The sequence below is a fragment of the Festucalex cinctus genome, chromosome 19 (genome assembly GCF_051991245.1).
Source record: "Festucalex cinctus isolate MCC-2025b chromosome 19, RoL_Fcin_1.0, whole genome shotgun sequence".
Lineage (NCBI taxonomy): Eukaryota > Metazoa > Chordata > Actinopteri > Syngnathiformes > Syngnathidae > Festucalex > Festucalex cinctus.
Window position 1 is genome coordinate 14,051,440 of NC_135429.1, and position 21,945 is coordinate 14,073,384.

The 21,945-nt window shown below is 38.2% G+C and overlaps 1 protein-coding gene and 1 long non-coding RNA gene across 4 annotated transcripts in view; one reads left to right on the forward strand and one right to left on the reverse strand.

The window, feature by feature from the left end:
- The window catches only part of LOC144007830 (uncharacterized), a 36,754-nt gene extending 17,375 nt beyond the window's left edge, over positions 1-19,379 (reverse strand). For both annotated transcript variants that reach the window (XR_013280390.1, XR_013280389.1), the window contains exons 1-5: positions 19,298-19,379; positions 13,074-13,144; positions 12,019-12,200; positions 9,945-10,123; positions 9,441-9,585 (exon numbers count right to left, since the gene is read on the reverse strand). This is a non-coding gene — a long non-coding RNA (uncharacterized LOC144007830). The remainder of the gene's footprint in view (positions 1-9,440; positions 9,586-9,944; positions 10,124-12,018; positions 12,201-13,073; positions 13,145-19,297) is intronic.
- Positions 8,786-15,472, forward strand: LOC144007829 (uncharacterized). Of its 2 annotated transcripts, XR_013280388.1 has the most exons (4): positions 8,786-9,050; positions 9,959-10,157; positions 11,973-12,069; positions 13,771-15,472. XR_013280388.1 is itself a non-coding variant. In XM_077507745.1 (3 exons), exons 1-3 carry the CDS (start codon positions 8,949-8,951, stop codon positions 13,935-13,937), a joined length of 366 nt encoding a protein of 121 aa, XP_077363871.1. In that variant the 5' UTR covers positions 8,786-8,948; the 3' UTR covers positions 13,938-15,472. The 2 variants fall into 2 exon arrangements, 1 of the variants encoding a protein (XP_077363871.1); XM_077507745.1 differs by lacking the exon at positions 9,959-10,157.
- Positions 19,380-21,945: the final 2,566 nt, after the last annotated feature.

A 21,945-nucleotide genomic window follows, 5' to 3' on the forward strand; every position in this document is an offset into this window, starting at 1 on the left:
CAAAACACTCAACTACTCCATTAGCTCTGTGCCGCAAGCGTCGACAGACAAGTAATCCTAAAGCTCAACGCAGATATAGTCAGATGACGGTAAATTGACTTTGTGTTTTGAGCTAAATAAAAGTATTCATTGTGTTCAGCTTGTACTGATAAAGATCAATATGAAATATCAAAATCTTCTGAGGCCCAATAAAACCTAAACACGCGAGACTCATCAGTGTTCGCTAATATCAAGCTAACATAATGTGAATAAGTCAATGTGAGCATAAGAATGAACACGTGATTTTATCGATTGACATAAATAATAACTAGAGCTGCGAGCAGCTATAAAGCAAGCAAGCCCAAGCAACTCTTGGGGTACTGCCACAATAACACCATTTTTCTTTGCAAACAGTGCATCGGCAACTAACCTTGCTCTCGCAAGATGAATTCTCGCAGTATTTTTGAGTTCACAAACTCCGGAGAATACATCTTGTACTCCTCCTTGTGCTCCGAACTTTTAATCTGAAAGGGCTGATAATGACACTACAACGTTTACACAACCCATTCATTGTCATAACCTGCCTACAATATCAATTCTTTTGACACTTTTACTCTAACATTGAAAAAATATGTGCATGTGTGGCGCTTTTGCCTGTTGCACAACAGCGTACGTCTGTCTGTCTCATCTGTTTGTGATTGATGGCAGCTGTTTATGATGCGCTCAAAGGCAAGTCATAAAATTGTTACGAAATGTTTAATCATTTTATAAAAGTGTGGGGGGATTGTGAGGTTCTGGGTTCAAATATGGGCTCTGGCCTTCTTGTGTGGAGTTTGCATGTTCTACCAATACTTCCTAACACATTTCAAAAATAAAAATGGTAGATTACCGTAAGAGTCTATATTGAGCGTGAGTCTATATGGGCCCTGTGTTTGGCTGGCAACTTGTCCAGGATGTACCACCACCTCTTGCACAAAAGATTGGCTAGGCACATGCATTTGTGTAAGACTAAAGTTCTTATTTTGCCTATCGTGAATAGTAGCCATTTTGAGTTGTAATGAAAGATTTTGAGTGATCCATTGTGCCTCAATTGTGAACCACTACTATTTTTATTTTATTTGTTATTTTTTTAAATGACAGCTCAGTATATTTGCCAGTCAAGATTGTCAATTGTGTGGAATTTGCATGTTATCGCTGTGCTTACGTCAAATGACAAATAACATGAAACGCCCAACAGAGGCTGAAGAAAAATCGTGTTGCAACTGGTGTACGCAGGGAAGATCAGTATCACTTTTGAAAGTAGGCCAAAAGTTGAGACTTTTGATGTCTACTTCTACTTTCCGAGAAAACTAACGGAAGAATGGAAAGGACGGGACTGTTGCTCTGTAACGAAACAGGTTGAATGTAAGGACAGAAATGAAGGAGTAAACAGGATGGAACTGGACCCACGCAGCTTGTGGGGTCTGTCCAATGCAGGAGGCACCTGGTATCATTCATTCAGCACCAAACAAGTGAACAGAATTCTCCGCCACATACTGTTGTATTCCACTTCACTCGTCTGTGCAGGTGACGGACCTCCCAGAATTCCGAGGGGGGGAGAAAATCCACGAAATGTGGTTTTAGCTGACTGGCTCAGCTGACAAATGCGAATGGAATTGCCCATCTCAAGTAGCGAACGCTTTTTTTTAAATCTTTTTTATTGATATTTCAACTTCCCATCACAGGTGGCATGTTGGACATGGCTGTGATTGACTCGTGCATTGCTTGCCAACTGCAGTTTAATATTTCACAGACAAGCTGGGAGGCCTCCGGTGGAAGCGCAGAATGACATAACTAGAGCTGCGTGCTATCTGGGCCGCCGTCGTCTCCTTTGGGAAGATGACTCGTACAGTAAGTTATGCTCGTAGGCACCTGTGAAGAATTGTAAAACACTAAATTCCTCTCATGAGTGTTCCCTAGATTCCCCAAGTTCAGACACCAACATTCCTAAGCACTGGACCGAGGACCTATGATGTATTTGCAGTTCCGCTGATGCAACTCACACCGGTCTTTGTTTTTCACCACACACGAAGGTTTTGTTTCAGAAAGCTGATGATCTTTAGGCACTGCGATTACATATATGATACAATATCAATATCCCACTGTTAAGCAGCTCAGTTTGGTGCGTCTCCAAAAATGCTACTGGCTTATCTGTATAATAAAATGATAAGAGAATTGATTGGATGTCAGCCTACGCCTTATTCTAATTTCATTAAGATTGTTCTTATATTGCATAGCATATTATTGCTGCATACTAGCTGGCCAAATGGAAGCATGTAAAGATGAACAATAAGGGTTCCAGGATTGACCCCTGTGGAACTCCACAGGTCACAGCCATTTGGTTGGAGAGAGTTATATTTTTGAACAATTTCTCTCGTATTTGAACAAGACAGCCGAGAATATCTTTTTACACGTGGGAGTTTAGAACATGTGATTGTCGATCAAGAAGCCCCTAGTTTAAAAATCAAAGTGACCCCTGGCATGTATTTTTTGGTGATGTTAGTATTGGGTCAAAGACTGCTTCAACATCATAAATTTTGTAAAATTAAAGAAGGGATATTATGGAAAATCGCCTTTTTAATTGCTTCAACATAAATCGTCAGGTCTCGGGAGTGATTAGCTAATTTACATATTAGCTCAGTTTCTCCACCCATGACTTGGCAGCTAGGCTGGGCAAAGTTCCAGAAACACTTTCAAGAGACAGCAACTGCAAAGGTATACTGCACAGTGTTATGCTGGATGCACAGATTAGTTTCAGACTCTCAGTTTCACAAATCTCTCACTTTTACTTCTAAAGTTTCTGTACTGGTTTGCCCAGCTCGGGAATTCATGTGAAGTTGAGGAAGCTCATGCGACATTTCTGAGCCGCCAGGTCATTGCTTGTTTAGGATCAGCACTCCTGTGCGTGCGTGTAACTGCAGGACATCGCTGCTCGGTGTCAGGGCGAGACCAGAGAGGCACCACCTGGAAGTACTTCTGCACAGGTTAAAGGTCAATGCCTTTGGACCTGACTGACAACGTTTGTATGCCAACAAAGTGTAATCAGAGAAAAGTTTGGGTTCAAAGGGACAAAAGGAAAACACAACACAGCCTTGCCCCGTCATGTCATTATTCTTCATGTTTTTCATTTACTCATTTACTTTTTTTTTTTTTTTGTTACACAATATCTCAGTTAATTGTCAATTATACTGGGTTCAAATATAATACTGAACGTTTTTTCACCCCATATTTTAGAAAGAATTTGATCAATATATTTCCTTGAATTAGGGAAGCCGATTCAGCCCTGACATATTTCCAAGAAGCCACTTTCCTTCTCTGTGACTTCCAAAGTCTCACTAAATTCCCAAACACGACTGATAAACCAGCCGATGTCAACGTGCAAAGTCTTTCTACTTGAAAGAGGTCATGATGCTTTCCAAGCAAAAAAATAAAAAATCAAGAAGTCCCAAGCATCAACACATCTTTATTAAGAACGCAAGTCGTGATTTAACCAAGGTCAGTCGAGCAGCATGGCAGCTATTTAGTCTATTCAGCCTCATAACATCCACGGGGGGCTCTCGAGCTTCATGTCTCCGCTTATCAAGGCATGCCAGACATTCTCTCCACGCGTGTTTGTGTGCGATTGAAAGTGGCGCGCTTGTGTGCGTGGAAACGTTTGTGTGTGCATGCTCCGACCTGAGCGCAGACGTGAGCATAAACATGTGAATTCAACTCCTCAAAATTCCAAACACTTGTAAGTGCCCACGAACCAAAACAACGGGATGTTTCCTGTTTTGTTCCCGGGCCCTTTTGTAAGAAGAGACTCCCCTCTTTCCAACGACACCCAACTCCTTGCTGAAAACGCTTCCCAGGTAATCATTAAGTAGTTTTCCATTTTAGATTAGACACTCACAGCTTTTGTTTCTTATCTTGTTTTCAATGGGCAACTTAGCTAAATTCCAATAGCATGCAGCATTGCTTCCTGTTGTTCACTCCAAAACTTTCCAAAGAGCAAGTGGTGCTGAAATGAGAATGGAAGTGTACGGTACATGGGAAGTGTTTTGTCATATTTCAACTATTTCACATATTCGAAATCTGTTTTCATCTTTTGTTGTACAGCTGTTTCCCAAAATCCTATTTGGTTCTTTGGTATACCAATAACAAGCAATTAGACCAGGGGTCTGCAATCTGTGGCTCTTTAGTCCCTCTTCTGTGGCTCCCTGTGGAGCTCTAGAGAAAGAAGAAGAAAGAAAAAAAAAAAAGTCGCATTTTTTTTTAAATAAAATATTCTTTAAATTAACGACTGAATAAAAATGAATAACTAAATATTCAAAAAATGTCAAGAGTCCAAATTTTGAATTTGTCAAAAAAGAAAGCCGAAATGTAGATTAAAAAGGTAAAAAAAAAAAAATGACCAAAAAGGGACTATAAAATGTCCAAAAAGAAAGAGGAAAAGCAGAAAATTAGCAATTAAAAAACCCATCAAATTGCCAAAAATGCCATTCAAATTAATAAAAAAAAGGTAGAAAAGAAGGGCGGCACGGTAGTCTAGTGGTTAGCACGTCCGCTTCCCAGTTCTGAGGTCTCCGGTTCGAGTCCAGGCTCGGACCTTCCTGGGTGGAGTTTGCATGTTCTCCCCGTGCCTGCGTGGGTCTTCTCCGGGTACTCCGGTCTCCTCCCACATTCCAAAGACATGCATGGCAGGTTAATTGGGCGCTCCGAATTGTCCCAAGGTGTGTGTGCGAGTGTGGATGGTTGTTCGTCTGTGTGCCCTGCGATTGGTTGGCAACCAGTCCAGGGTGTCCGCCTACTGCCCAGAGCCAGCTGAGATAGGCGCCAGCAGCCCCTGCGACCCTTGTGAGGAATAAGCGGTCAAGAAAATGGATGGATGGATGGGTAGAAAAAATGTTAAAATATATATATATATATATTCATAAAATGTTCCAAAAAGAAGAAATCCCAATAATTACCATAAAATGGCCCCTAAATTGATAGCAAAAAAGGCAGAAAATATGTAAAAAAAAATAAAATAAAAAAAAATAAATAAAAAATAAAAAAGTCTAAAAAAAGAAGAGGCAAAAATGTACCATTTGTCCATAAAATTGCCAAAAAAAAAAAAAAAAAAAAAAAAAATTTAAGTCTTAAATGACATTTTTTTTTTTTCAATCCCAAAAAGAAAGAAGAAAATGTAGCTCTACATATTGGATGCTAGATCAACACTAACTCACTGTTTCCTTCATCACAATGTTCAAATGTTTGCGGCTCCAGACACATTTTTGGTTATTTTTGGTCTTTTGATAGGAAAGGTTGCCGACCCCTGAAATAGACTAAAATAAATGGGCGTGATTTTTGTTGAAGGCTTTTCAATAGCAAAGCAAATTACTCTTTCAATTGGTTTTTACTAAGTTAGCCAATATTAAACCCTTCTCAATATTGGGCAGTGAAATTGTACACCACTGTAATATGCAACCATTATAATTTTATTGATGTTGATTCGTTAATTTGTTTGCAAAGTCAACATAACTCAGTTCCATGTAACTATGTCATGTCACATGAGCCAAATTCTGGTGTTGATCCAGTGTTTCAAACACTGACAGAAATGGAAGATTTGCCCTCTGTTAGTCCGCCGTGAATAAGGAAGGCGCCTGCTCTAACATAAAACTGTAATTTTATGAGTGCTATAGTTCACTTGGGCAGATTTTACTTTTAACCGGTAATGTATTGGGCTCTCATTAGCTGTGGTTGCTTTGTGCATTTCGCAATCACTTCGAGTAAAACAGGAACATTCCTTAATCAATTACATGCAAATGTTAACACTTCCAGTAAAAGCTCAGAACAGCAACCTGACATTTTTTGAGGAATCTTCGCGGTAAATAAACTGAAGGGAGGAGGTGAGCCAAGCAGGGAGGGAGGCAGACGACATTATTGCAACAGCTGATTGTTCTCAGAGTCAAAACAACACAAGCTCAAGCCACTGTGGAATGGCATTGTAATAACAAACAATCCTTATTTTTTTGCCATCGGGGCTCATACAATCTGAATTGCCAGGCAATGAAAAAAGCAGGAATGAGGCGGCAGCCGGCGCGGGCTCGCATATGAGCCTGAGCACAGGGGGACCGCAATAACAGGAACCACACAGTGGCCCCTGCAGCAAAGCAGATAAGAACTCGTCTCAATGTGGAACCAAAGGGTCGTAAGTTGCCTCATAAAAGTACCGGTAATGAATAAACCTAATAATAACCCACCAATGTAAACTCACATGTCCAGTGGAGCCTCTAAACTCAACACATACTGTTCCAGGAAGCTGGTCAAGTTCATATTTCAGGTACTGTAAATGCAGAAGTTGCCATCCATACATACTGCACATGCCAGAAACTGCCATTTAACTATTACTAGAACTAGACATATGTAATTGATAGAGAAATTGCGTGAGAAGGCTGAGAATGCTGAGTGAAAAAATGTGGAATGATATTCAAAGATATAGAATAATGTAAAATGATATTGAATAAAATGGATGGGTTTTTTTATGCGTCACTGGGAATGAATGATTGAGGAAAGTGGAAATTTGGTATGTTGAAAATTGCTCCCAAGGTGAATTGAATGATCTTATTGAATGATGTGGATATGTTTTGTTGAATGTGTAATTGTGAATCAATCAGGATTTATTGGTGTGGGAATTTCAGTGGTGACAATTTAGAATTTTTGGTGCATGGCAATTGCTGGCATTTTGAAAGGAAGGTGAATTAATTGATCTGAATGTTCAAATTGGAATGATGTGAATCTGTTTCGCTGACTGTGCCATTGTGGAATTTGGTGTAAACTGTATTTTCAGAATGTGAAAAGTAATACCCACCATGAGGAGTCTTTTTGGAATGTGTTGAATTTGGAATGATGTGAACCGGGTGAAGTATGTGGAAAGAGATGCATGTCGAATAAGTGAGACGACAAAAGGTTCTTTGCAGCACCACTACTCTAAATGGTATTCTGGTTAATATTGCATTAGTGGAAGGCGCCCATTTGGGCACTTGCTGTCGAATGAAAATGACATAACAGTTGCTGTAACAACCAATCGCAGATCAGCTTCAGAAAACAGGTAAGCTATGATTGCCCGTTGCCTGAGCCCAAGCAACTGTGACGTCATCTCCAGTCGACAGTAAGTGGCAAAATGGTCGCCCCCTGAGATGAATTAACAGTGGATTTTGCTACATAACTCATTCTACAAATGTAATATTAATCAGAATTCCATGTTTAGACTAGTAAGGTTACATATAACCAGAGGTGGCAAATACAGGTCCAGAAATTAAAAACACTGCCACAGTTTGGCTTTAGGCCCTTGTGCTAGCTAACTAGCTCCCTAGCAGGTAACCGAACATCGGGGGAGCTAGCTAGGGAGCTTGCTAGCTAGCACCTGGACCTGGATTTTCAACCTCAGTAATATGTTGTGTATTTAATGTCATTTGTAACATAATCCTTAAACTCCGAATTTGGTAGTCCTGTCACTATGATGCTAGCTAGCGATCTCCCTAGCTAGCTCCCCAGTGCTCAGATACCTGCTAGTGAGCTAGCTAGCTAGCTAGCTAGCACAAGGAGCTAAACTGCCAAACTGGGTTTTTCCTTTCTGGACCTGGATTTCCCATCTCCGCATTTAACATATTATTGTCAAGAAATGTTTAAGGTTGACTTCCCCTTTAACGTTGGCGACCCCATGCATAATCTTCCTTATTTTTGTTCCACAACGCAAGCATTTCACGACATTTGTCGCTCTCGCTAATTGACAACAATTTTGCCCTTTTCAAAGTGGCCACACAGCTTTGATGTCATGGAAAACATATGACAACAACTCCTGGAATGCAATCTCACATTAAATCCTTCGACGTGAACGCCCTCACACGCACACATGCAAGAAATTGGTCTTGCGAATGTAAAGAAAATTGCGCACAACTCTGGGCAATTACAGGCAACCGTCTTCCGTGCCTCTGCATGGAAAATATTGTGAGAATTGTTTTGTTTTTGTTTTTTAAGTATCTCTGTCAAACATCCATTGTGTTGTGTAATTAAAGAAGCTAATTATTGTGAAACAAGTCGGCGTGTTTATCATAATGTACGCTGGTATGCGGTGCCCTGAAAAGCAAAATGAATCTTCTCAAACATGCTTGTGGTTTGCGCGAACTTGCACTTCAAGGACTTTTAATCATCACAAACGTAGATTAATTGTTTTAAATACTGATAAAAGCTCTTACATAATAAGCCGACGACTGAAGCGCTGACAAAAAAAACAAAACGTACAGCAACCAAATTAGATTGCTGTAAAGTTCATTTGAATAATAATTTTAGTTCAATCCCGTTCAAACGTGGCAGTCCATATCGAACACGCACGTGACGATCCAAACAGCTTCTTTTTTTTAAATCCTTAAGACCATATAATCACTCTGCCGTGTCATTTGAGGGAATTCAATCTCTGTGAACTTTGATGCCCCGAGGACTTTTGCTTTATGAGCCAAAGCAACATTCCCACCACTCCTCATGAGGAGTTCCCCAGCAATCACAACAACAAACCTGTTCCGTGGAAGGGGCAGAACGGTCTCTGAATAGAAAATAAATCATAAAAATGAAAACATTGTGTAAATAGCATGCTGACTAAGAAAATACTAAGTTCTTACAAAGCAAACAACGCCATGTTAAGTATTTTCCTTGGTAGATTGAATTCCAACACCCACGTGGTCTCCTTTTAACCAATCAAAGTGACTACAACGGTTGCTATGGACACAACCAAACACACTCACGAACGTGTTGCAGGTGGTTCAACTTCCTGTTCTTCCAGTTTTCACTTCCTCCAAATGCTTCTTAATTGGATTTTGTATAACTCAGATGGCAAAAACAATTTTGGGTGTTGAATGAGAAATTTCACATTAAACTAGACTAAGTGCAATTTCTGGAGAAATTGCGTGTGAATGCTGAAAACAAATGGAGAGATAAATTATGAAATTATGACCTCCTGGTTACTGGACAATGCACTCTACCAACTGTGCCACCAGGTACACCTGGTAATGATGGTAAGTTATATGTATGGAAGTGGGCGTGGAAAGTGACACTTATAAAAAGGTCAATGTTTGTCCCATTGAAAATGAATGGGGAAAAGTTTATATTAAATGTTAAATTGTGCAAATACTGCAAGTAATGTGGAACCAGACGACATATATATACCCTGGGAGACGTCAATTTTTTTAACCTAGTTGAAATTTGAACAGTGTAAATTGAAAGTATTATGTGGGAGTTTTGACGCGGCAAAAAAGTATGGAGAATGAAAATCACAATGAATGGTTAAACTATTACGTCACTTTTAGTGGTTATAAATTATACGTCTTGATACTTTTCAAATGACATTGTGGATTTGTAACGTTACACAAAAATGTTACATAAGATTTACTGACAAATGTACTGACCTGGAGTCAAATCCGGGACCGTTTTGTTGAAGTGATGCTGGAGTTCTTGCAAGAGACCAATTATGTGAAATTGGATCGTGTCCCGCGGCACACCTGACGATCTCTCACGGAACGCTACTGTCACGACACAGTGCTCGAACAATCACTGCATGATATATCCAACACAAGAACAATTTGGGTATTAAGTTGAGAATAATACGGAAATGTGATAATACAACTTATTTTTGTACTCGTACACAGACAAACTGAAACATGTACAAAATTAATCAGACAGTACAGTAGTTCAAGCTTTTTCTTTCTTTCTGTTTTTTTTTTTTTTAAAGATTGTGCAAAAAATCTAGTACTGTGCAGGTGTACCTCGGTTGTTTTGGCCGAGTTCATTTCTCAGAATGAGAGCAATTGCAGGAGTCATAAAAAGAAATGTACCGTCGGTGTCTAACTGAAGGTAATAGCGCTATTATGTGTTTTGTAAACAAGCCCGGCAACCAAGGTAACACGCTTTACCGGCTCCTGTGCAGCATCTGCAGCTATTGACCTCCAGGCAGATGAACCAGCTGTTCTGACGTTTTCAGCGATGACGTGACAGGAAAAAAAAAAAAAAAAGCCATTCTCAAGCATACAAGGGTGGCACGTTGAGCTTCTGTTAATCATTATCTTAGTCTGGGGAAAAACTCCTCTTGGCCCTGCAGAGAAACAATCCTACAGTCACAGTTGAAGGTATGTTTAAGTCGAATTTCATATGGTACACATGATTAGATAGACAGAATGTGGTTTGCTTGTTATAAGACCTCAAATCTCAGTTCAAGACGTGCACCTGCAAGCATGCAAGCGTGATGTGACGTAAACAGCCTGGATTACATGCCTGGAAAAGTAGAAGCAGTGGCATGCATTTTATTCATTTTATGGCTGCCTCGTTTAGTCACTGATACAGTAATTTAACAATTCATAAAATTGAGTTAAAATTTAAAAAGATGTAATGTACTGTAAAAAAACGAGTATGATATTGATTTGTGTTTAAATCACATTTCTGCCACTAGACGTTGGCGGCAACTCAGTGCATTTTTCTTTTCATATTAAGAGGTATCCAATTTTTAACATGACGGAACTTGTGAAATTCTGCACATTTTTAAAATCGTATTTTACAATTTCCTAACTTGACCCAAGTCTCCACAAATATATGCATGATTATACAATTTATTACTGACATGGACGTGTCTGCTGCATTGCGACTGGAATTCCCTCAGTACAGGCTTTCCAGGCACGTTAAAAGAAATTAGTAATTTTATATTAACTCAAAATTATTGCATTAATATTGATAACCCTATTATTATTATTTATTTCTTTATTTATCTTTACGGTCATTACATTAGCCAAGCAATTGGCTCATGGTCTGCCCAGCCCATCACCCCAAACCTTATGAGGACAAATGCTATAGATAATGGATGGACACATTACATTAATATTACTTGTGTGATAGTAATTATTAATCAAGTCCCCTAAATTACCATAGATTACTATGTCCAGATCATATTCATTTGCGTAAAAAATCATGAGAACACCCACAATGGCACAGATATCCTTGTCTAATATTACATACATTTGATCTTATTGAAGTCTGAACAAAATAAATTGTTGAAAAATAACTCTCTCTAACCAAATGTCTGTGACCTGTGGAGTTCCCCAGGGGTCAATCCCGGGGCCCTTATTGTTCAATCTTCTACATGCGCTTCAATTTAGCCAGCTAGTACGTGACAATAACACGCTCTCATTTTGCTACCACAACAATACAGATTTTGCTGGGAACACTCCCACCCCGTGACATCATAATTTTGTTCACACGAAGATGGACTGACAGCCGCTGACATGAAGCAGCATTCCGTACACGATGCCCCGCAGTGGAAGGCGCTTGGAAGATTCACAGCATATTTAAGTGACGTTTGATGAGCTTTGAAGAGCAAAAAGAGAAGAAGCAAGACACGATAGTGTGGTGCACAATATTTACTACTATCAAAGTACTGACCTACATTTATAACCTAAATTGTAATATCTGTTCCATCAATTTGTAATCAATTCCCAACTATTTATTCTCAATTCCTTTTTTAAGGCAACCTCTCACCCAACATCAGCTCCAGCTCATGCACCTGCGACGCTAATGAGAACAAAAACAGTATGGACGGGCATTTGTGTTGCAGCGTTGTAAAAACTGTTGACAATTGTTTGGGGTTGGTCGCATGGGGGTCAGCCGGATAATAATCGGCATCCGGCGTGACATCTGATAGCCACAGGCTGTGAAATCTAACAGGAATGACAAAATAGGGGGATTGGTCATATAGAAACCAAACACCCTCATCTTTAAATGTGCGTGTTTTCTCACTGAATAACCGATTGGGTTTGACTCACGTCTAAGGAATGTGAGGTCAGAGATGCAACGCGATTGAGTAAACTATTCATTTTTTCATGTCCCTCTTAGGTGAAGGATGTCACATTCCCAAATAAGGGTCTGAGCATTCCTGCTAACTTCCATGTTTACAGGTTTTGGCAAATGAGTCAACCACGGCAGGGGGTGAGGCAGTATCACCTTTCGGATGCATGATGTCATCGTCGGGCAACATCTCGTTTGGCCATCTTGGTAAATTCTGATCCGCATTCCATGAGACTTTGTAACATTCCTGCTATACTTCCATCCATTCATTTCCTATAGCACTTTTCCTCATTGGGGGTCACAGGTGAGCTGATTTACCTAGATTCGTAAATTTTAGCCTGGAATTACAAAAACAGTTGAATTAATGCACTTGTTCAAAATGAAATCTAGATTAACGAGAAAAACAAATAATATTCTGCCTCACAGTGAGAGGTCACATGTTCATCCATTGACTTGATTCTAATAACAAAACTACATTTTTCTTCTAATTTTCTGACATTTTTTTTAAGGACCTTCCACCAAATCAGGGCCATTTGCTTGTTGTAACTCAAAAATAAATGTAATTTTCTAACCTTCAAATCTGATTGTACACAAAAAGTGAACTCAAAATCTACAGGCAACTTCATTTTCGTTTTATTGTACTGAATCTCCTCTTTCGAGATTTTAGCATAGATTTAGGAAATACATTAAAGTCATACTTTACTTATTTAGCCATTTTCGGCAGTCAAACATTAATATTTTTCCTATAATAAATGATATTTTCACTATTTTTCATGTACAATTAGTACCTTTAGAAACACATTTTGCAACTTGCTGTTGACTGAAAATGACATTACAAGGGCTCAGGTAACCAATCAGCTCAGCTTGTGAATGTCACATGACCAAACTTAGAAAACAGGTGAGCTGTGATTGGTTATCTGAGCCCATGTGATATCATTTTCAGTTGACAGCAAGTTGCAAAATGTCTTTTTAAAGGTACTATTTGTACGTGAAAAAATAATTAAAGTATCAAATTAATTATAGACAAAATATTAACTTTTTATTGCTATAATGGGCTAAATAAGTGAAGTATGCCGTTAAGTACAGACACGTGGCATTTATGCTAGTAGCATGTTAGCATCACGCACATTCCAATGATTTGACATGTATTTTAAAGATAAACAAATGATTAAAAAAATAGATAACAGGAATGTGACAAGATTTTAACCTACCAGTCAACGTTGAAATATCAAATATCCCATCAAATATCTCCATGACGCAACTTCCTGTGTAATCATGTGACCTGTGGAACAAATACAAGGGTAATGTTTAATTCAATGTAAATTAAAAAATTATTTTCTAAAGAAATCAGACTTATAGTTCTCAATATTTTTATTTAATTTCATTTTTTTTCCCCTTTTCAGTCTGGCTCTAATATTTAGTTCACATCTTTCCTGGAAATCAGTTAAATACATTTGTATAATTCCACTAACTTAGCAACCAAACAAAACAGACTACATGTCAAAAGTAATAATGTCCTCCAACCGCCACTTAAGACACATGTTACAACCTGCTCAACACTTCATTAAACAGCTTCAGTGTGTATTTGTTCTCCTTTATGGCCTCTTATGAGTTCAGCTTCAGATTTTTCACAAAAGAAAACCTGCTTGAACAATGCGGAGGAGAAACCAGGATTACTCTGCGGAAGCTGCCAAACAAACAACAAACAAGAGAGGAAGCACCTATTTGCACGTTAACATCTGAAAATGACCGAACAGCTCGACAACCGGAGGCAGCTGGACGTATGAATGAGTGCGCAAAAAAACATTAGATTGCAAAACACGGCTACTGTAGGATGTTTTTTTGCACTAATAGCACACACATTAGCTAATTGATCCCCACATAATCTCTCTTTGGGTCTCCTGCCAGGTCAACGCACTCCCTGCCAGCGTTACCGGTTTGTGCGCACGGCAAGTTACAGTGTGTTCACGCAACCATGGCAACCAGGACGACTTGAGCCAGCGCCATTGGCAGGAAGCGCCGCGTGGACAACAGGATGTGCCCTGGCTCCGCAGTCGAGGGTCGAAGAATTCTAGGAAGTTATTGTACTTTGTGGAATGGGCTCAAGAATGCTAGATGTCTGTCTTTTTTTTTTTTTCCCCCCTCTCTCTCTCCTTTTTCGGCCCGAGTCATATCACGTTGGAGGCGACGGGCTTTGAAGATAATGTGACCCTGTTCGAAGCATGTGAGGCTGTTTGTGCTCACCCACTTCCACATTCTGCTTGACAGCACGAAAATGCCATTGATGGAAGAAAAAACAGCCTCAGCACATTCAGTCCTCAGACACAAACATGAGGTCATGTCAGCGGCAAGATGTGGAAACAAGAGATGAGGCATGAGTCCTCCAATATTTTATATTATTATTTTATTGTATTCATTTACAAAAATTGGTTAATTAAATTGAATTGATTTAGTTGATTTAAAAAAACTACATGAACATATATTAGCAAAGTAGAATAGGGACGTCACGATCATGGCAATATCGTGATATTAAAACTGCCACAATATCGTCGTCGTCATGTTCACAATATTTAAAAGGAACACATCTGTTAAAAAAGTCAAGTTGATTTGCATTTGTGCAGTTCTAGCACCCTCTAGTGGCTAGTTCATTAGTGCAATTTAATTTTTATTCGGGATGTTTTGGCTTTCTATGTTTCAAATTATGCTAATTGTCAGATGAAGGGGAACCTAATTTGCTTGTGAAGCGATCAATGTGTGCTTGCATTACCAAGTAAGTGCCTCAATATTATTAGAGATTGTAGGTGGTTTATATGCATTGCTGTTATGTACAAAAGCACAATATTGTGTTTTTTGTTTTTTTTAGTATGAGCTCTTTTGTTTACAATATTGTGATCTTTTTTTAAATATCACCAACAATATCGTGATAATTATCGTACCGTCACCTTCATATCGTGATATCGTATCGTGATGTTTGGTTATCGTTACATCCCTAATAATAAACAGTTTTACATAACACTTAATTGACGCCCTCACAAAAAGATTATGTTGTACTTGCCTATGGATGCCACAAGATGGCAAGAAAGGGCTACTTTGGCTTTAAATGAGGCTCCTCAACTCACTTCAACAGTTCCTTTGTACCAGTTTTTTTTTTAGCTGGGGGCAATCAATCAATCACTTAAATGTTTGTGTTTAATAATAATAATAATAATAATAATAATAATAATGTCGGATACTATCAAAATGGCCCTTGCATCCTTTGATTTTTCTGTATGCACCCTCGAAGGGAAAATGTTTGGACAGTTGGACACCCCTGCTTCTTAAGTTGACCTAAAAATCATCTTTCATAATAAACAATTTTATTAATTCACTTTCATTACCGCAAAACTATTTATTCTCAAACAGATATTCGTGCTATAATATAATTTTATGTTTAGCCAAATTCTTTATTCACAAACGAAGACTTCTTAAATCGCCTCCCATCTTTGCTGTTTTTCTGATACAATTTGAGTTATATTTACAATCCCTTGATTGTATCAAGTCTGAGCGATATGAAAACATTTATGTATTATTGTCGACTCTTGTATGCATTTGAAAGTATGAAATGAGTAATTAAAAAAAAAAAAAACACACAAAACAGAAAATGTGTCACAGTTGAATTATTTATGTGCCATAGATTCTTTCTCTGTCTTTAATATATGACATTGAAGTCATGATGACATTTTTTCTCCTAATTCCCCAACTGCACTCAATGTCGACAAACAAAAAATGTTAAAAAAAATAAAAATAAAATAAAAAAGTATATAAAAACTTAAAATGTTATAATCATAATAATTTAGAAGGAAAAAAATGAATAATCTCATTTCATTGAAGGTTTCCAAAGTCCACACGTCACGATATTGTGCGTTAAATCCTGTTGTATAATTTGTTTGTCACTTCTCAGTTATTTGTTAAAACTGTTGACTCGGCGAACGTGTTTTCTATCCATCACCTGAACCGCAGTGGCACATTAGTGTTTTTATGACTATAATTACAATCGATGTAGCAGTAACATGCTCACTGCACACTATTGCCCCGAGCTCTTAATGTGCCCTCGTCTCTGCAGTCTATTCACACTTTTCCTGCATCCGCTGGCCTGACATTCTTTACTCAGGCTGTCTTTTTGATCAGCGGTCCACTAATTGTCCGCCTGCCTCCACGTTTCCTCCGTGACAGGCCTTCTCCCTGACGCGTGGATGGAGCCGTCCTCCCGAGGGTCAGGGAGCAGCGGGGGTCATAGGTTAACACCACGGGCGGCGCTTTAACAACAAATAAGTTTGTTGAAAGGATTCGCTCTCTGGAACTATAAATCCCATTCACACCCTATAAACATCGAATGTTCCTTCACAGCATACATTAGTCCAAGCTGAGGTTGTTTATGATTATCAATCATGCCCCCAAGTTGCCACCAGTGCAGACATTAAAACGCAAGCAATGGGGTGAAACGTATTGAGCTAATGGGGGCGAGGATCAGTAGGCTGATCCCCCTCGCCGGATCGAATGTTTGCTGTGCGTTGACAGCCATATTCTGCCTGTGGGATCAGGATGTGTGCTTGCGTGACTAAAGGTGTAGAGAACACCCACTGATGATGTGTTCTTCAATGGAGGGGTTAACAGGTTTGACCCCGCTACCCCCAAGTCAAAGAGACAGGCTGTGTTCGAATGTCCAACCTTATCTCCCAACTCCTCATTCATGATACACTGGAAACACGAATGTTCACAATAATCAAATACTATAGATTAAGTACATAATAGTTATAAAAACTACATATAACTTAATTTGTGAAGTTGATGCAACTTTGATTGCTTGTATGAGTAATTTGTACTAATAATTTTTGATCAAATTAAACTATACTAGTTTTGGGGTATGCATAACCCAGTTGTGGCCAAACTACGGCCCGGGGGCCATTTGCGGCCCGCCGTCCATTTTTCAGTGGCCCGCAACATATGCTAAAAATGGCATTTGACTCAGTTCAAATAAAATACACAACAAAAATGTTTGGAGATGGTCAAAGTAAGAAGGGAAGGTATCGAAAAACAAGTGCCATTAAAAGGTTATTTTAGTTAACTAAAACTAATGAAAAAACTCAAATTAAAAAGACAATATTGTTACCAAAATAAAACAAAAACAGAAATGCTTTTTAGAAAAACAAAACTAACTAAAACTAACTATAATTATAGCAAACGTCCTTCGTTTTAGTTTTTGGTATTTATTTTAATGCATGAGCCTTTAGGGATGATTTTAAATGTGATTTTTAGTAGATTTATTTTGATATAAACCGGATGAATGACGTTTGAAAGTATGTCATACAGAAGTGACGTCAGCCAATAGAAAAGCACCTTCAGATGACGTCACTTCCATGGTGATTTTTAAATATTGAGCACAAGTAATACACATTCTTACAAAAACTAATACTAATACTGAAACTAACAAACTAAACTAAAATTAAGCATTTTTTAAAGAACTAAACTAATAAAAACCAACAGAACCACCCTGAAAACTAATCAAAACTAACTAAAATGAAAAATTCCAAAACTATAATACCCCTACTGCCATATTACAAATAAATTGGTTTATATACTGTAGCATTTTTCTAAATATGCAAAAGCACAAATAAATTATTTGTTCAATTTTTAAACAATTTCTCTTCATAACATTATGTGGCCCTTGTGTCCTTCTGATTTTCTGTATGTGGCCCTCAAATGAAAGTTTGGACACCCCTGGCATAACCTATTAGCAGTAACTCAAGATTTAGCTATTTCGTGATAAAATCTTCCATTTTGTCAACAAAAGTAATATTTACACATAAATAAATTTTCATAGTACATACTAAAAATAAAACTTAATGTCAAAGTGCTTTAACAAATAAATAAGCAACCCCCCCAAAACAATTTAAATAAAACAAATGACAAATAAATCAAATATTCAATTATCAATTATAATATTATATGACAAATAATATGTTAATATTTAAATGTTAGATATTTACTGTGGGGGGGAGGGGGGTAATCATTTTAAGCTGTATTTTATTTCTTTTGTTATTTATATTTTAAGTCACACAAAATGTATTCATTATTTGTGTTACATAAGTCATCTCTCGCAGGTCCAATTGCGCCATTTTGTTTCCGCTGCTCACAATGCATACTAGTCTATATTAACCTGTTGAGTTACTTTTCCAAGTGCATTGTGGGTAATTTTGAGTCGGGTATACAGGCCTTCACAACAATAAACATTGTTAAATTAATCCACACTCTGTGTGCTAACTTAATAACCAATTATTGGCCACTAGGTGGCACAATTGCTAATTTTAAAATTAAAGCAAAATTATATTAAAAAAATACTGGCTACAATGTTATGCATATCAATAGACTCTGGACAAATAGTTCATTGATATCATACATCATCATCATCATCAAAAATATACTGTACCAATTCTATAAATGGTACGGACAATGTGTGTTTAAATGGAGTAGCAAAATGTTTCAATGAGATGAAAACTAAACGTTTAAGTGCATATTTGCCAGTAGCAGCCCACCTGAATTTATCCAGAATTTGCCAAACTTAGCATACCAGCCATGTTTTCAATATTGTTTTATCAGAAATAAGTTTTAATAAAATAAAATTAAAATAAAAAGTTTCTCATGCAGGTTATGTCGAATAACAGCGACCCAAAAGCATAGCAACCCACGTGCATTGAGCGTCCTCTACTGGATAGTACTTGAACTGTACCTCACAACAAGACAATGAGTTTACATTCCAATAGAGGGCAGTATTGCTACATGAATTATGAAACAAACCAGCCAAGGAGCGTTTTGGTTCATTCAAAAACAAACTGAAGGGCCATGTACGTCCATGACTGTTGTATCTGGGTCCCAGTGAGGATTAACGCAATTTAACTCCACTTTTTAAAAGCTAAACTATCGCGTCATACTAGAAAGCATTATACCTATTGGAGCTGCCCTTGGCAACAATGATCACGCATGGTAGAAAGTTTCAAACGGGTGATTTATGTTAAGACACCGTGAAAACTATGAAAACGAAATACAGTACAGAAAGAAAGCAAAAGGGTCAGTATCAAATTTACAACGAAAAACTACATAATCAACGACACAAACCTTAATAAAACAAAATACAAGCACTTTCCAAAAATTAAACATACATACACACCAATCATTTTTACCTAGAAATAAACACACTTAATCTAATAATAAAACAGACATCACAATCTATTAAATGACTCAAGACAATTAACGCACCTCGTTCCACAAACCAAGGGTGCTAAAAGAGTTGAAACAGTCACTTCAGAGGTCCACATCCTATTTCAATAAATAATGCGTAAACAGGTGCTCAGCAACAGCAGTCATGAAAACCCAAGAAAATCGTCACAAGCAAACTTACATTGAGATCCAAACAACAGGAACACATGGAGTAGCACACGTTTGGCATGTCAAACGACGACAGTGAAGCAGACTGTGTCACCTGAGCAGGTGAAACTTAATTAACTGCTCACCCCAGGCTGACGGCACACAACTGCCACCCAGTGGCCATTTCGCATAACTCATTTACACCTATACAAAAATACAATTAATAATACAACATTTAGTTCATATATGTCTTTTATATATCTATTGTTGGGAAACGAACTTCATGGAACAAATATTAAAAATATTGCTTCTAAATTTAGGTCAGTTTTCTGATAGTGTTTGTGCCAGCAGAGAAGGCTGCCCACCACTTCCAAGAATAATAGCACAATACTTTGAATTTGAAACATTTTCTTTTTCCCCCCCCCTTCAAGGGCCTGCGGTGGTGCCAGTGTAATTTGTCCTCATTTCATATTGCTTTGTTTATCAAACAAAGATGATCATTGTGTATTTACAAACTGTGGGATTTTATTTATTTGATGTCCTGATCTGTGAACTCGAGCTGTGAATCTGGGGCAAACGGTAACTCCTTGATTTTTTTTTTTCCCCCCTCCTGGAAGGGAGAAAGATGATTGTCTTGAGTTTACAAACATCACATGGCACAAACAGGCACACTTTGTAACCGATTTTTTTATTTATTTTTGTCCTCACAAGTACATTATACATGAAAGAAATTCTAATGGAATATAAACCCAGTCGGGCTCTGAGGTCTGCAGATCTCAATTAGTGGAGCCTCGAATTCAGAGCAAACATGGTGAAGCAGCAACTAGCTGTTATGCTGCACACAAACAAGATTAAACTGCCACCAGATGTGAAGGTCAAATGCAGACGAGTGCACTTGTTTTGATAGCCAATTGCCTGAATTTTTGTGCTCTTCACAGATCTTTAAAAAAAAAAAAAAAAAAAAAAAAAGGTTAGAGAGACAGATGAGTCTGACAGGGCAGACATGTCACTTCGTGAACCTGTCTGACTTCCCCAACCTCAATTTATTCTCCTCACCTTGAAGCCCTCGGGTCTCTATTCCTTCCACTCGTTCTGATCTTCTGGCTTTGATGCATCCTTGTGATGCTGAATCATTTTTGTCTTTTTTTTCCCTTTCTTGGTTCCGGGAACTGAGGATGATTTCATGTTCATGTTCTGCCTCTGTAAATATGCAGAGCGGGCCAGCATGAAAAGTGAAATGGAAGAAAACAAACAGGACATTTTGTTTGAGAGCTGAATGCTTGAAACTCTGTTAAGTGTTCACTTGAGGGAGACGGTTTCGGCATACTCACAAAAAGTGTTTACAATGAAAATAATGTGCATGCATGTAGGTAGGCAAGTAGAACATCATGCTTGTGTGCTTCTGTGACATGATTAAAGACGTAAAATGACGTAAAGCTGATGGATTCCACTCACCATATTAGTAGTTTAATGGTTGAAATGTAGAGCAAGGAAGTGGGTCAAACTAGGCCACATTTTTTTTTTTTTTTTTAAGTCAAAACAATATTTGGTAAAGAAAATCCCAATATATAGCTTATTAATTTTGATGTTGGACGGAATTACTCATCCACATTTATATTCTGTTCTTCTCAAACATTTAATTGGGAATTAGATGACAAACAGCATCACGAGACTTTCCTCTTTTGGCTCGGGCATGATTGCGTGTGTGTATCCTTCATCAGTGGATAACAACAGTTCTTTTCATAGCAGTCGATGTATCCGGGTCAGCTGGGCAGGAGATGTCGAGTCCTGCAGCTGTGTGCGTAGCTGGAGAAAGTACAAATCGAGTAGATGTGGTGCAGTGGGCTTGTCAGGCTTAAAAGTACATTGAAATCTATAAAGTATAAGAAAAGAATAAGCAACACTGATAGTTGCACAATCAGCTGTTTTGAATAATAAGTATTTTCGCCCCCACTTTTATTCAGATTCGAGTTTTTGTCTACTTCACATCAGACCCGTCATCTTAACATAACATCCCATAGTTGTCTGTAAAATCTGTTTACGTTTGCTTTTTGGCTGCCCACATATTCTTCTTATCTCTGCCCCATCACGACTTGATTGTTTTTTTTCTTGAGCTTCCTACAGTTCTGCCCCCCCCCCCGGGAAAACAAGATTCAAGGTTTTATTGCCTCCTTCCCCATCTCATGCGGTTCTCATACAACTGCACTACTTTCGAGAGGAACGAACTAATTACTAAAACTTCAGAAAACGAATCTGTCGTCGTTTTGAAAATACTGTAAATTGTTATGTTTAAAAGTGGAAGTACTGGATTATATGAGATTGTGCACGTGTTGTGACTGGTTAGTCGCAAGGCCATTCTGAAATATTCATTTTAAAGTCACGTCATCCATCCGCTTAAAAACAAAACTGTGGAAGTTGAGGCTGTGGTTGGTTTGTTGATATTTTGTTTTCCTCGTGACGCATCTGATCCTCTTTCACCTGACAACTCGTGGCAGCCACTTGGCCTACAGTACAACACAGGCTGTTATGTAATATTACCTGACCCACAAAAGTATTAGTTAGCAGTATGTATTTGCAATTGATGTGCCCTGTGTACATACAGTATTATGCACAGATTAACAGATTCCATCTTACATTACACATTTTATTTTATGAAATCATTGTCTTCTAATTTTTGTGAAT

Bases quoted from the DNA above. Each gene is read 5' to 3' on its own strand.
- LOC144007829 (XM_077507745.1), top strand. From the start codon at position 8,949: ATGCTGAAAACAAATGGAGAGATAAATTATGAAATTATGACCTCCTGG. The intron at 9,051-11,972 runs GTAAGTTATATG...CCATGTTTACAG, and splicing joins AGGTACACCTGGTAATGATG to GTTTTGGCAAATGAGTCAAC. The intron at 12,070-13,770 runs GTAAATTCTGAT...GTCTCCTGCCAG, and splicing joins CATCTCGTTTGGCCATCTTG to GTCAACGCACTCCCTGCCAG.